Here is a 13,517-nt window from a genome sequence, read left to right as displayed (position 1 = left end):
CACAGCACATTAGCACTGGCCTCTCCTACGGCCTCCTCCAACACTTCTCCGGAACAGCTTCCGCTGCTCCGGCCTCAAGTTCGTGAGCGCCAGCTCCGGAGCTCCCGCCGGCACTGCGAGAGAGCACCTAGAGCAAACACCACTCAGCAAGTGGCAGCGCAGGGGCAATGCCAGCAGGAGATCCTGAGCATCCCCAAACCACCTGCTTCATTTCTTACTGTGGCCATTTCTCATTCGGCTCTGAACTCAGAGGGGCACTGCTGGTATCTGAATTATGCACGTGCTGCTTAACACAACACGGCCCTGGTTTTCAGGCTACCCCTGTGCTGCAACAATATGATAAGCATGGAGGCAAACGATGCCCCAGTCCTGAGCCTTTTCCACAGAGCTTGAAGTGCTTGAGCTTCTTCCTTCTGACTCCACATTTCTGTGATCTGTTCCTCCACCCTCCACCGTTAACTATTTGGATTTTGAATCAAGTGCCACAAATGAAGCTCAGACGCCATTAAGAATCCTTGTCTGCTTGTCCTGTTGGTTTTAAGAGTAAGCAACTTATGTAGGAAACTGAATTTTCTTGACAGTTATGACTGTGTTGGCAACAAAGCTACAAACACTACTAAAACTGTGTGAGGAAATACAAATATATTTGACATCCACCAAAGACAGCTGCAAATTTAACCAGATGAACTATGTACCTACTGGCCTAATAGCTGCTGCTGTAACGGTGGTAGTGTCTCTCATTTCTACAACACTGTTCTTAAGTCTATACCATGTTCTTTATATGTGATCTAGCAAATACATAGAAACTTCCTGTTACAAAAATGTAAGCATTACAGAGGGCTAACACAGCAGCTGCTTAAAGTGCAGCTTAACACCAAATACTGTACACAGCTGAAATGCAGGTGGTATCTCCTGCCATTTGAAGACAAACGAGCCCTAATCTGCAGGTATTAGTAGGGCAGTGATTCATTACATTATTGCCAATGTCCATGGCCTACACAGACAGACAGAAAGCCCATTTCAGAAAAAGCTTCCACAGGAGATGCTCTACTGTGACTCAGTGATAATTGCTGGAAGCAGAGTTGGTCTTACCTGCCACATTTTTTACATGGAAATGTGTTTTCTGTGTTTTGCGTTTTACTGGTAGCATCTGATTTTATCTTCTGCTTCCTCTTCTTCCTCTGCACTGGAGCAGCAATAGGCTTTCGAGGCTTCACTGCTGTCTCCCTTGGCTTCCTCCCAAATCTGCCCATGACAGTTGTCTCATGACTCCTCATATTGGTGTCGCTGGCCTTTGCAAAGAAGAGAAGAGTTGAGGAAAAAGTGACACTTATACCGACCATCAGAAGGAAGACAGTGATTAAGCTCCTGTGCTTCACTCATTCCAGACACAGGTTTTACTTAATGAGAAAATCTTCAGGCTATTTTAAACACATCTCTCATCATGGCCCTCTGTGTGCACCAGCCACAAAGAATACATTGCATTTTTCCACCTTACACATCCCAGTTCTCCCATCACAGCACACAGTCTGATTGATAGTAACGTGGAGCTACCTCAGCCCAATCTCTTGCTCCAGAAATAGATGGAAACTTTTTGCATCTGCAACTGCCCACCTGTTTTCCAAACTATTTGCAGAGTGAAGATGGCATAGAAAGCACAACATGCACAATGCAGCACTTACCACTACCTCATCCTGTAGTGTCTGTTCATCTTTCAGAGCATCGGCACTCCTCTTTCTGTTATCCAACCCTTCCTCTCCCTCCTCTTCTTCCTCCTCTTCCTCCTCCTCTTCCACATGCCCCTGTTCCTCACTGAAGATGTCCCTTCTGAGAGGAAGAACACGTGCAAACCTATGGGAACTCTTCACCAGAAGATAAAGGCACTGTTAATTTTGTTGTCTGTAAGTAAATGACATTATGTGACACAGGACACAAATTTGTGAGTCTGGACTTCTGCAGAGAAGCCAGATTGCTTGTGCTTTTGACTTGACCAGTAAATGAGACAACACACAAGACTTCAAACTACAGCCCAAAAGAGGTGAGAGAAATTTAGGAAATTACTTACCTTGATGTCAACTTCAGCTTCATCTTTCATGGATCTCTCATTAGCACCATCAATGTCCCCAAAGATTAAGGTCCCATTCCGACCAATTTTCACCTGTTTTTTGTACGTGTAGTAGAATTCCACACACTGAGCCACTGTTTTGGTTTTTATCTGTCGTTTAAAAAACATGAAAGTCCAATGGATTACACAATTTTAAAAAGACTCATAAATAATTACTAGAGGTGCAAAAAATACACTTTGTATTTTCTTTCCTTAGCAGTCCTCATTCCACCACAGCTGCTGTTCAAGCCTCCTTTTCTGTGTGATATTCTCCTGTCTACCTCATCCCACAGCCTATCCCCTACTGCCATTGTTATTCACTGAGAACTAGAGGACAAACTTTCCAAAGAAAAGCTGGTTAATGTAAAGGTGACAGAACCTGGAACTTGGTAAGCTTAATGCACCTCTCAGCCTCTGAAATGTTCCAGCTGAGCTATCAGGCTTGACAGCAGCCTCTCAGTTTTATGGGGGAGCTTTATTTTGCAGCAGCACTTCAGAGAAGACCAGACCAGAATACCGATCCAAAAATGGAAGTGAAGGTTTGCAGCCCTTTCCTGTTCTGGCCACGTGCATTTTGTAGGCATATGGTGGTAGACAATTATCTGCACAGCCTTGTGACCATCTACATATATTCTGCATCAGTGAATTTTCTGAGAAGTTTGGAATATATACTTAGCCTCTGAGCTCTTGCCATTTAAATGCCTTTGGGGAATTTATTCAGGAAATTTGTTTGCAGCTCCTGGTTTTGCACTCTCCTTCAGTGATTTCCCCCTTGCTGACATGTCATACCTCATCAAAATATGGGAGTGATTATTTTTACTATCATTGTCACAACACTGGAAAGAGATCTAAAGGAGCATCATTCTCACATCCTTCTTTGGTCCTCTCCATCGGTGGCAGAGATGTGTTTCTTTTTAGTTTTATCAGCAGGCCATTTAAGCCAAACATCACCACTGCTCTATAAATGTGCTCTGCAGAGGAGATATCTGCAGCATGGACTATTGGAAGTAATGCAGTTTAAGTACCAGGGTTAAGTAAACAACAACGGCAAAGCAAACGTTACTGCTCTAGCTTTCTGGTGAGATTTTATGCTGTGCTGGATGCTGAAAAATAACATTTGTCTGAAATCTTTCGAGTGCAGGACCTAATGCTTAAAACTGAGGTTTCAGAAAAATCAAGATTGAACTTCCTGTATTAAATGTTCAACAAACATGTAAAAATGTACCATTAAAACACACACACAAACAAAGGTAACTTACAAGCTTTTGGACCAAGAAAAAGTCTTTCTTGTAGATTGCAATGCCTTTGTTGAATAGCTTTTTTTCGGCAACCTTCCACTTGTCTGACCCTGTAGGTAAAAATAAGTTGAAATGGAAGCCCATAGAATTTCAAATGTTTACTCTTCTACATACCTTTTCTTCACGTTTGCCTTAAATAAGACGAATACACATACGTGAGGGTACGTGAGGGTGCAGCCTCTCCTCGAAACTACTACAGCAAAACTGAGACTGCTGTTAACTCCTCCCTTCCCACTCCACCTCAGTTCTCCTCTCAACACCTCCTTTGTGTTGGATCTAGTGCTCATCACCATAGGTTAACTCAGCTCAGCTTGCAAAAACCACTCCACTGGATGAACTAAGATGTTGCCCAAGAAAGGTGAAGTGATACACTTTGTGGTGGCCCAGTCGTAAGATTTTATAGTAGGGAAATGGTGGGGCAGGAGAACAGCATCTTCTCTTTCAGCAGCAATCTGTACTTGAAGATTTACTACATCTCCGGTATTCCTCAAATATTCCTTGCCTCTAATAATAAACACATTTGTGAATCCCCTCCTTCCTTGTAGATATTATTCAAGTAATATTTGCCATCAGCTACAGCAGGAATGTATAATAATGAAGAAATGTCATTTCTATGCTTTGTGGCACCAGCTATTAGACATCTCTCTGCCACTTTGCATCAGGTCTTTCAGGTGACCCGGGTCACTCCAGATCACTGAAGTCAGTGTCACACAGCTGACTATTTTCTAATTAGGTGCGAGACTACAAAGGCAGTTTGTGGTATTTACATTTGCAGAAACACTAACAGGTATCCATAGTTGGCTGTGGCTTCTTCAGCAAGCTTGAAAACTACTCCCCATAAAACCCCTGCTTAACTCCACCCTGGAAACTCATGCCAGAGAGGCTATGATTCTAAGGTTACCATAGCCTTTCTTGTACATACTGGCTATTTTTCCACATTCTCTGTGGCTTAGTGCAAGGGATTACCTTCCCTTTTCCCCATAAAGAAAATCAGAACTCATACCTATCCCAATGTACATGTTCATGTTCAGAAGGATGCATTGTTTCTTACATTTAAAGTGTCAATTAGCACAAACAAAATTTCTGGCAAGCCATCATTTGAGTTGCAAGAGAGAACTGCTCTTTCAATCTTCTTATAACAGAGTACCCCAAAAAATCAGAAAAGGACAGAAAAAATCCTGTATGATAAGCAGGCAGCACAGAGTTGTTCTGGTTAACAAACCTGTGTAGTGATAATCTGCCAAAGGGTGGGTAGGCGGTCGCACTGGCGTCTTCAACAGCAGTTTGGTCAGAGCTCCCTTGGATAAACACAAGTAAAATAATTAATTTAACATCTGGGCTATTAAAAACAAAGACCAGGCAATGGTTAATCCCCTCTTTTCTGTGGCAAGCTAACCGAAAAGAACCAGAGCACAGTTTACCACTTGGGACAACTTTAAAAATCACATTTTTGACTACCCACCTAATCTTGGGTACCACAGGCAAGTGGTACATTCTTGGCACCTGTTCACATCTGTGAATTGACACAACCACCAGGGTACTGGGAGAGAGTTAATTCCATAGATAGAGATATTGCATCAGTTTCCTCTCATTAACCAAAGGCCTATTACACACACATCCAAAAATGCTGCCCTAAATGATACCTGTCTTACACATCCAGGTAATTGTAATCTGATCTCACTGGAGTAAGCAATATTTCAAAATAAAACAGCAGTCATGTGACTGAAAGATTACACACACAAAAACGCCATCTCCCAACCTGCTTTTTAGTTTTCATTTAAACCAGAAAAGCTTTCAAATTTTGTAGGAAGGAGACAATGGGATCGTGCTTCCACTGGCAGTTTAAGCCACCTGAACAATGAGCTCCTGCTGCCAGAGGCAGTCCTGCTCCTCCCTAATGCCAGCAATAGCATTCACAATGATGGGCTGGCAGACACCCAACACATACACACAAAAACTCTTTCTGTTTGATCTCTTCTCCAATGCAAGCCCATGCAGCCTCACAAGTGTCAGTGCCAGAGGATGGGAAACAAGCAGACAGGCAAAAGTGTGGGATACTCCTGACCACAGGGCTGATTTATGCCAGGTTAAATCGGTCATAGAATTATAAAAGGATGACAAAGCTTTGCTGTTTGCTCTGCTCTGCGCTTTGATATTACCTCCCAGGGGTGTCAAAGGGTAGTAATGAAAGTGTATCATGTCTTACAATACTGATATAAAATTAGCTGCACAGCTGTTCTACAGACACAGACAGGGAAGTCAACTGGATCTACCAAAACAAAGAGATGCAAGACACTGCTCTCAGAGCCAGCTTTCAGCCCCAGCCTCTTATTTTTCTTTTTTACATAGTAACCTTTCCAGGAAGACAACATCTAAGATTCATTTAGCAGTCTTGGCTCACTTGCCCTGGTAAGACTGTCGGTGCGTTTGCTAAATAGCCAAACGTGTCCAAGTTGCAAATACAAAAGCTAGTAAGTGCACATGGCACTGTACATCAGTCAGAACCCACTTTAGGGACATACACGGGACACCAAACAGTGGGAACCAGATGGATTGAAAGGAATTTGCAAGGCTCTCCTCTCAGGAATGAGAGGTTACGTGATCTTCTTTAACATCTTAGACCACATTGAGGTGAACAGCTGGGCAGACTCACCAGAATGCTTCCCTTTTCTTCATGTAAGAAATGCAATGCCAGCTCCTGGTTGGTTCCACCTCCAGGAAAAATGCTTGAACAGGCCGCAGCTAGCAGGTTTTCCACTATTTCCACCAGGGTATCAAAAAAATTCAGAAAAGAAGATTAAAATGAAGTTTCCTACAGGATTTGCATGATTAATTACCTCTTTTGAAGGAGGAGTAGACAAAACAGAAAGTACAACTCAGAGAAGCTGAATGTCCTTGCAAATTTATCTGGGTCAAATTTGGACCCCAGAACTCATTAGACTACAAGGTCATGCAGTACTATTTACACATGCAGTTGCTTGCACATCTCCTCCCTCCTCTAATGTCTTCCCACCTCCCTTCACCTCAGACACTTCTGGAATTCACCCTTATATTGTGAATTTCCATTTCACAAAACATTTTTTTCTTTCTCGTTCAAAATATTTCTTCCAAGCTTGCCCACTTCCTCTTCCCTTCAGGATTTACACAGGCCACAACCCACAGGCAACAAAAGCAGACAGCTCCCCAAGTCTGCTACTAGCCACCACAACTCCTGCTTCCTCATCATGACTTCTGCCTACAACTTGATTTTTTCAAAATACTATAATGTCTAGAACATCCCTCAAAAATACAGGAGTTGAGTGTGTGTGGTTTTCAAATGTTAACAAAACCAAGGAAGCTCCACTGAGCAAAAGGCTGCTCTTGGCCTGACAGAAGCCATGGTCCCAGGTCTTTCACAATCAAAAGAACCAATCCTACCAACCTCCCCTTGCCCCATATATGCAATCTGATAAACAGGCTTTGCTCCTAAAACTGTTCTCAAGACCACTCAAACATGGCACTTGAATGGCAGCTCTGAAAGATTTTTAATTACGCTTACAGTAGATATGTGGTTACCCCTACAACTACCATGACAACTCTGTCCTCTTTAACAGCCTTTCACATTCTTACCATTCTCTTGGGTGGCCTTGTTGGTTTCCAAGTCACCCCATGGCTGCCACACCAGCTCTGCTTTATGTTCATCAGCTTCTGCCAGAGACCTGTCTTGGAGTGATGGGATTTCTGCTTGAAAGCGAGTTCCTACATTTATTCGCCTGCAGAGAAGCAGAAACATTACGTTCAGGCCATCTTTACAACATCCAGGAAGTCTCCATCTCTGCTAGAAACACTAATGAAGAACCAAACAAAGAAACAAATGCATATACAAATGCAGGCTCTTGCATATAACACCAACAGTGTTGTAGGTTACATAAATAACTCAGAAGTTGAAAGGTTTTGCATCTGTTACCAGTTCTCATTTTTTTATTAGCATAGGTTGAAACCGTATTTAAATTAGTATTCCCCTAATAGCTGCTCAAAGAACAGTTATTAGCTTCCAATAATCATCACTTTTTGAGAGGCTCTCATACAGGGTTCTCTTATGGCAAGCTTGCTCCTCAGGAATAAGATGGGTGAGCCTGTCTTAGTATTAACATTTTGTCAGCCAACAACTGAACCGCAGTCTCAAAAGTCCTTTTTCACTTAAACATTGCCATCTGGTCCAACTTCCCATTCAAAGCAGGATCAAAATTTGGTCCTTCATGACCTTGACACAAGCTGGTGTTTTCTAGGTATGCTTTTTAACAACTGAAACCAAAAATGTAAAACTGTGAAACCTCTACCTGTACCAAACCCAAATCCTATCCTTTTAGCAGCAATCTCATACTTTTACATCTGAATTAGGAGACAGATTTTTCACTACATGCAACCCACAGAGCACTACATTTGCTTTAAGTCAAGTGACTATGCACAGAGATTCTACTCTGTACTAGCAAACATGATTTTGTGCACAGAGGTGGGTAAGAACCCCCACTGAAAGACTGTTCTGTGTACTTAATGCAAAAGCGTTCCTCATTCAGATGTCAGTCAACTAGCACCACACTGGCAGCTCTTGACATGGCGAAGTGTAGAGAAAGAAGCTCTTTTTTGGAGAGAGCAAATCAGGCAGTGCCCAGAAGATTATAAAATTCTGGAGCTGCTTCACTAGAAAAAGGTAGAACTCCCTGCCCAGGGCAAGGTTTGCTATAATCCTCAAGTCTTGGCTTGGTGCCCCACACCTAGCACAATCACCAGAGAAAGAGCATGATCTAGTGCAGTAAGGAATAACAACAAAAACTTCTGAGAAACGCCAACCTCCAGACTTTTCTCATCCACTGAAATGATATACACTTGTCTAGTATGAAAAGCAGTTTGGAAAAGGTGTGAGGAAGCCTGGAAACAACACATAATCTGTACAAAAATCCAGAGAGATATCAGCAAGTGTTTCAATACACAGTTTTGAAGTCCTAAGAAACCATGGTATCGAAGGGGAGGAAATGGGTATGGAAAGAGAAGAAGAAAATACCTAAATTCCCTTTTATACCCAATTCCTCATTTTGGTATTATCATGAAGCACCTGCATCATAAGAATTCATGTTGGAAAAGCCCATGTTCAAAAAAATGATTCACTTCTAACACACATAAAAAAGAGATTTTGCGAACTACTTCTTTTGCACCTACAGCAGATCCAGATCTCCTTAAGGGGAACAGTTCATGTGTAAGCAAAGCAATGCAGAAGTTAACCACCCTATACTCTTGTTCCAGCTTCAGCACCCATTCAATCCCACAGGTGGGGTGGGATTCCTTCTTGGATTCCTTTCTTCAGAATCTGCTAGATGCACAGGCTGATGCTAACTTCCTCTCAGTAAGCGATGGCAAGATGACATCAAGCATGGTAGATTTAAGCAGGGAAGTTTTAGGCAGGCTGCCATATACTATCTGTCTTTTTTCCCAAAACCACTATTCCTAATACCTAATATCACTAATGTTGAAGGTAAAGCAACAGGGACATTACACATTTAAAATCACAGCCATGGGCAGGGAAGAACTAAAGCAGTTGAAAATGTCTCATCTCTGATGCCCCTCATTAAAACTGCTTCAGGATCTGGTTCTCAAAAGTAATTTCATTTCAAATGCAATGAAATTCAAATTAATTCCACTAAAGTGGAACATGCATGAAGAACAAAGAACCCCCAGAAAACATTAAAGTTTGATTTTGAGCATTTTACAGGTACAAAAGTCTGTTTATAACACGACATAATTTCCCATTTTTCCTTCACTTGTCCTATTCATCTTGGACAGAAAAAGCACAATCCAGACTAAAAATGAAAAGCAAGAGATTTCATGCAAGACTGAGAAGACCTTGCTAAAAAAGCAAAGCCAAACAACCACCCTGGTACACCAGCCCTCCTTTCAGAACACACTGACATGGACTGCAGAGTGATGTTCATGTGGAGTCTTCTACTCATTGTGATTAGTCTTGCTTACTGTTATGGCATGCAGCTTCACACAGGAGGAAAGGGATATGGATTATAATCTGCCCTAGGAGGGGTGACTGCTTCAAACTGAACTGACACTTTGCTGTCACCTGGAAACAGACAAAAAGGTGTTTTTGCAGCAAAAAACTGCACTGGGAAATTTGGGAGATTTCCTGTCTCAGGACACAGACTCTGCTGACCTCACTTCTGAGAAGAAAAGAGACAACTGGAAAATATGGAGGGAAAGAATGTGGACCTCCTTGAAAGTTACTTTTCATTTTGAAACAGAACTTGGAATATGACATCTCTGGGCTAGAAAAAACTGAATTACACCTCATACCTGCAACGCCCAAATAAAACCAGAGTTCTACCGCAAGAATTGACATGGGTAACCTAAATTTGGCCTGCTCTGAGCAGGGGCTTGGACCGAATGATCTCCAGAGATCTATTCAGGTTGTATTATTCTTCTGTTCCTTTACTGATGATGTCTAGATTTCAATACATCAAGAGCTCTTTCCTGTAAGCAGCAACGGTGCTCCTGGGATGCCATGGCAGCTGAGTGTGACAACATCCAGAGTTGAGGATGTGAATTGGGAAGGCAGGTAATAGCAGATGTACCACAGGTATATTTAAGGCTGCTTACTTCAGCAGTGACCCCAAGACTTTGATGCAACTGCACTACAAAACCAGTAGGACACAAGGATCTGTGACAACAGCTGCCTATTGTACCATTTCAAAAGAATTAAGCTTCATTATCACATCTCCTAATTCAAATTGCTGCAATTAAATAATCTTTTGAGAAGCATTAACAGAAGGTCTGGCAAAGCAGAAGGAATTAACAACACTATACTGGGTAATCACAAGTTAGAGTCAACTTCTGACAAGACCACAAAGCCAATTCAACCTTTTTTTTCTTCTTAAAAAAAGTGCTTCCTGCCATATCTTCTTTAAGGAAGATATGTCTACATAACGGACCACAACAGTGCTGCCAAACACAGAATGAGACCAGGTTTTATGACAATTTATTGTCATTAAAAATTAAAAGCTATCTACCTTCATAAGCATCTGTTCAGTAAGACTTAAGATGACAGTAAGACAACTCTGCATGTAACTATCTTTTGGCAAAAGGAAATGAACTTGCACTACGAAGTTACCATGGTTTGAAATTTTCAGCAAATTTGGAAATTTTCACACGCAACTAAAATAACAACTAACTTCGTGTCATTAACTTCAGCAATTTAAGCCAACAGACACAAGAAAGACAACTGCACCAAAGAGGGGTCAAAGATCAAGACCTGAGAGGGACACAAAAAATATCTGCTCAAGAAGTTGCCCTGCATTAATGTGAAATGAACCAATAGGAAAAAGATGAATTAGGCAACTTCCATAATAAATTTATACAACAATTAATGTGCTTATTGCCACAAGTGCAGAAAACTGAGCTTCAAACAAGAATGGAAAAAGGGCGAGAAAAAATAAAATCGTCAGCAAATGCTCCAGTATGTTTTTAAAATATAAATCATTTTGGATAAAAGCAAAAGAAGTGTTGCATTGGCAACTGGGCAAAGTTTGAGTCAAATCTCTCAAATGTTACAGGATATGCTGCAGAGTTAGAGCAGAGATTCCTGACTGCACAGTCAGATGCAGAGCCATGTGGGTGTTTTAATGCCATGTGGGTGCTTCCATGCCATGCTTGATTAGATTTTGCAGGAGTTCATTAATTAGGTAAAGTAATGAACTGGAACTACCTTGCTGTAGTTCTGCAGTACTGGTAACACTCCCACAGCATTGGCAAAGGCTGTGCAGAGACATTTGCAATTCTGCTCAGGTTTAGCAGGACTGGCACCAAGCCTAAGCTCACAATTCCAGCTTCAGTATCTCCAGACTGTGTTCCCTACTGCTGCCGTGTCCACATATGTCTCAGCTTTCCCAGCACACAGCCAGCTAAAGACTAACAAGGCTGATTAGCTCAGGGCACACACCCCATATGCCACTGGCCATAGTGTTTTCAGGCTGAGCTTGCCCCAGGGAGTGACGTGTTCACAGCTGTGCTGCAGCTACAACACACCTGCCATCAGACCAGTCCATGAGAGAGCTAACTCCAGTCTTCCATGCTACATTCCGTCCTCCTCTACAGTGTCATCTTCCCACCCTAAAACAAGCACAGTGCTCGTATACAACACAGGACAGATTCACCTTGAGGTAACTAACAGCAATTCAGCCCAGAGACAGATGAGCAGTAACAGAAAGCAGTCACCAGAATTACATTTGCCCAAACAAACACCACTTATCATATGGTGTAATTTTTAATAAAGACCACTTATATTTTGAACCGCCAATAAGAACAGTTTTTATGCTTCTAAGACATATATCAGTTGCACAGGGAGCAGCTTGAAGGTTTAGGAGGAAGCAAGGAAGCACTTTTGCTAAGAGACTCTGAATCTACTGGCTACTTACGGTTCAATGCTGACCGGGGTGGCTTCCCCCACTACCGTAAGAATCGGAGGGGTAACTTCTGAACTATCTGCAACGAGAGGAAAGAACTGCTCAGCTTCACATCTGAGATTTACTTTTCACACAGCCTGCAAATCTAATCAGAGCTGTCCATCTCTCAAAAAAGGTACCCCTAGGCTGAACAAAGGAGCTTTAGATGACCAGGAACTTGCCTTCCCCCCCTCAGTTCAAAATACTGACAATCTGCGAGAGGAACTGACTCTTCATTCCCAACAACGTCAGCAGGGGGTGTTGCAGGCTGCTTGTGAACGCATCTTCACATCCCCGCCCAGATGGAGCGTTTCCTCTATTCCGGCTCGCCAAACCATCAGACACAACCACACCTCCGAAGGGCATGATGCTCCTCCTAATGCTCCACAGTTCCTAATCATAAATTAGGCAGGAAAGGAGGGTTAGAATGGAACTTACTTGATCTAAGCAGAGTTCTGTGACCACTTTTGGGAGTCATTGGAGGCGGAACCGAATGACCGCCTGAAGAGAGGATAGCGTTAAAATACAGCCCAGATCCTTCTCTCACTGGACTGAGGATTGGTGGAGGAGTGTAAGGAGGTAGTTCAAAGTTCCTGTCTGAAGGATGGTCTGCCAGACGGACGGGTGACCGTAAGTGGCTCTGATACGGAGTAATGTTGGAATAAACAGGTGGTGCAATAAAGGTGCCGGCTTTTGGCGGTATGAAGAGTGGCTCAGGTCTTGGCCGCTGCTTTGGTTTGCGGGCAAAGCCCTCTGCTTCATCCTTTGGAACAGCATCTTCATGCTATTAGAAAAAAAAAAAATACATCGTTAATTTAATTTAAAACCTCGAGTCGTTGGAAAAACTTCAGTGAGATGACATCATCTTTCCATGGTAGCTCAAAATCTTGACAGGACAGTTGGAGGATGTCTCAACAATCAGCAGAAGGGAAAAATGAGAAGAAGAACACAGGAAATGGAATGGACTGGACACAGGAACTATTAGGTAGCAGCTCTAGCTCATGTGATTATGAAGTTACGTTTTACAAGAACTGCATGTACATCTGGCCCAACCTACACGGCAGCTTTAAAAGAGAACAAAAAAGCACAGCAGAACCCTGCTACAGGTACACAAGAACTCTGAAACAGTGACACCAAACAGTGGTAAGAGAACAGAAAACAATGTAACAGTATTTTATTATATGGTCAAGCATTTAAATGCAGAGAAACCTCCCCAGATGCCTGCCATTTCTCTGGTATCTGAACATTCTGCTGTACTTCTGTATAGAAGAGAGAGAAAATTAAAAAACCAACCCACCCACTTGCCACTACCGCACTGCAGGGGAACAATCAAGTACTGACCTTCAGAACACAGGAAAAGGTTTCAATTGCACGAGAATAAATCTTCCACTTTGGATTTTATTCACATTAAGAGGTATGTGCACTACTTAGAGTTTATTGGTATTTATGTATGTATAAAGAAAGCACTCTTGACACAGACAATTATTCTAGTCTTATTGCCCATCTGGCTTTATTCACTGTTTAGTGAATTTAGTGAGGCACTGCCTGGCTTTACTAGCATTAGCTGTAAGTCATGAAAAGCCAGCAATGCCCAAATATATGGCAATATTACAATAAAAAACCCCCCATACTACCTAC

General features: G+C 42.3%; 1 protein-coding gene across 5 annotated transcripts in view; it reads right to left on the bottom strand.

Moving 5' to 3' along the window:
- Positions 1-13,517, bottom strand: part of MIDEAS (mitotic deacetylase associated SANT domain protein) — a 53,762-nt gene that overhangs the window by 4,800 nt on the left and 35,445 nt on the right. For all 5 annotated transcript variants that reach the window (XM_040067149.2, XM_040067151.2, XM_040067152.2 and 2 more), the window contains exons 4-12: positions 12,318-12,663; positions 11,853-11,919; positions 7,012-7,154; positions 6,056-6,159; positions 4,625-4,700; positions 3,364-3,452; positions 2,066-2,215; positions 1,683-1,862; positions 1,093-1,292 (exon numbers count right to left, since the gene is read on the bottom strand). In XM_040067149.2, the coding sequence (XP_039923083.1) occupies positions 1,093-1,292; positions 1,683-1,862; positions 2,066-2,215; positions 3,364-3,452; positions 4,625-4,700; positions 6,056-6,159; positions 7,012-7,154; positions 11,853-11,919; positions 12,318-12,663 (1,355 nt within the window). The remainder of the gene's footprint in view (positions 1-1,092; positions 1,293-1,682; positions 1,863-2,065; positions 2,216-3,363; positions 3,453-4,624; positions 4,701-6,055; positions 6,160-7,011; positions 7,155-11,852; positions 11,920-12,317; positions 12,664-13,517) is intronic.

The sequence above is a fragment of the Hirundo rustica genome, chromosome 6, assembly GCF_015227805.2.
Source record: "Hirundo rustica isolate bHirRus1 chromosome 6, bHirRus1.pri.v3, whole genome shotgun sequence".
NCBI classification, from domain to species: Eukaryota; Metazoa; Chordata; class Aves; order Passeriformes; family Hirundinidae; genus Hirundo; species Hirundo rustica.
Note: the sequence above shows the minus strand (reverse complement) of the source record. Positions and strands in the feature narration are given on the sequence as shown.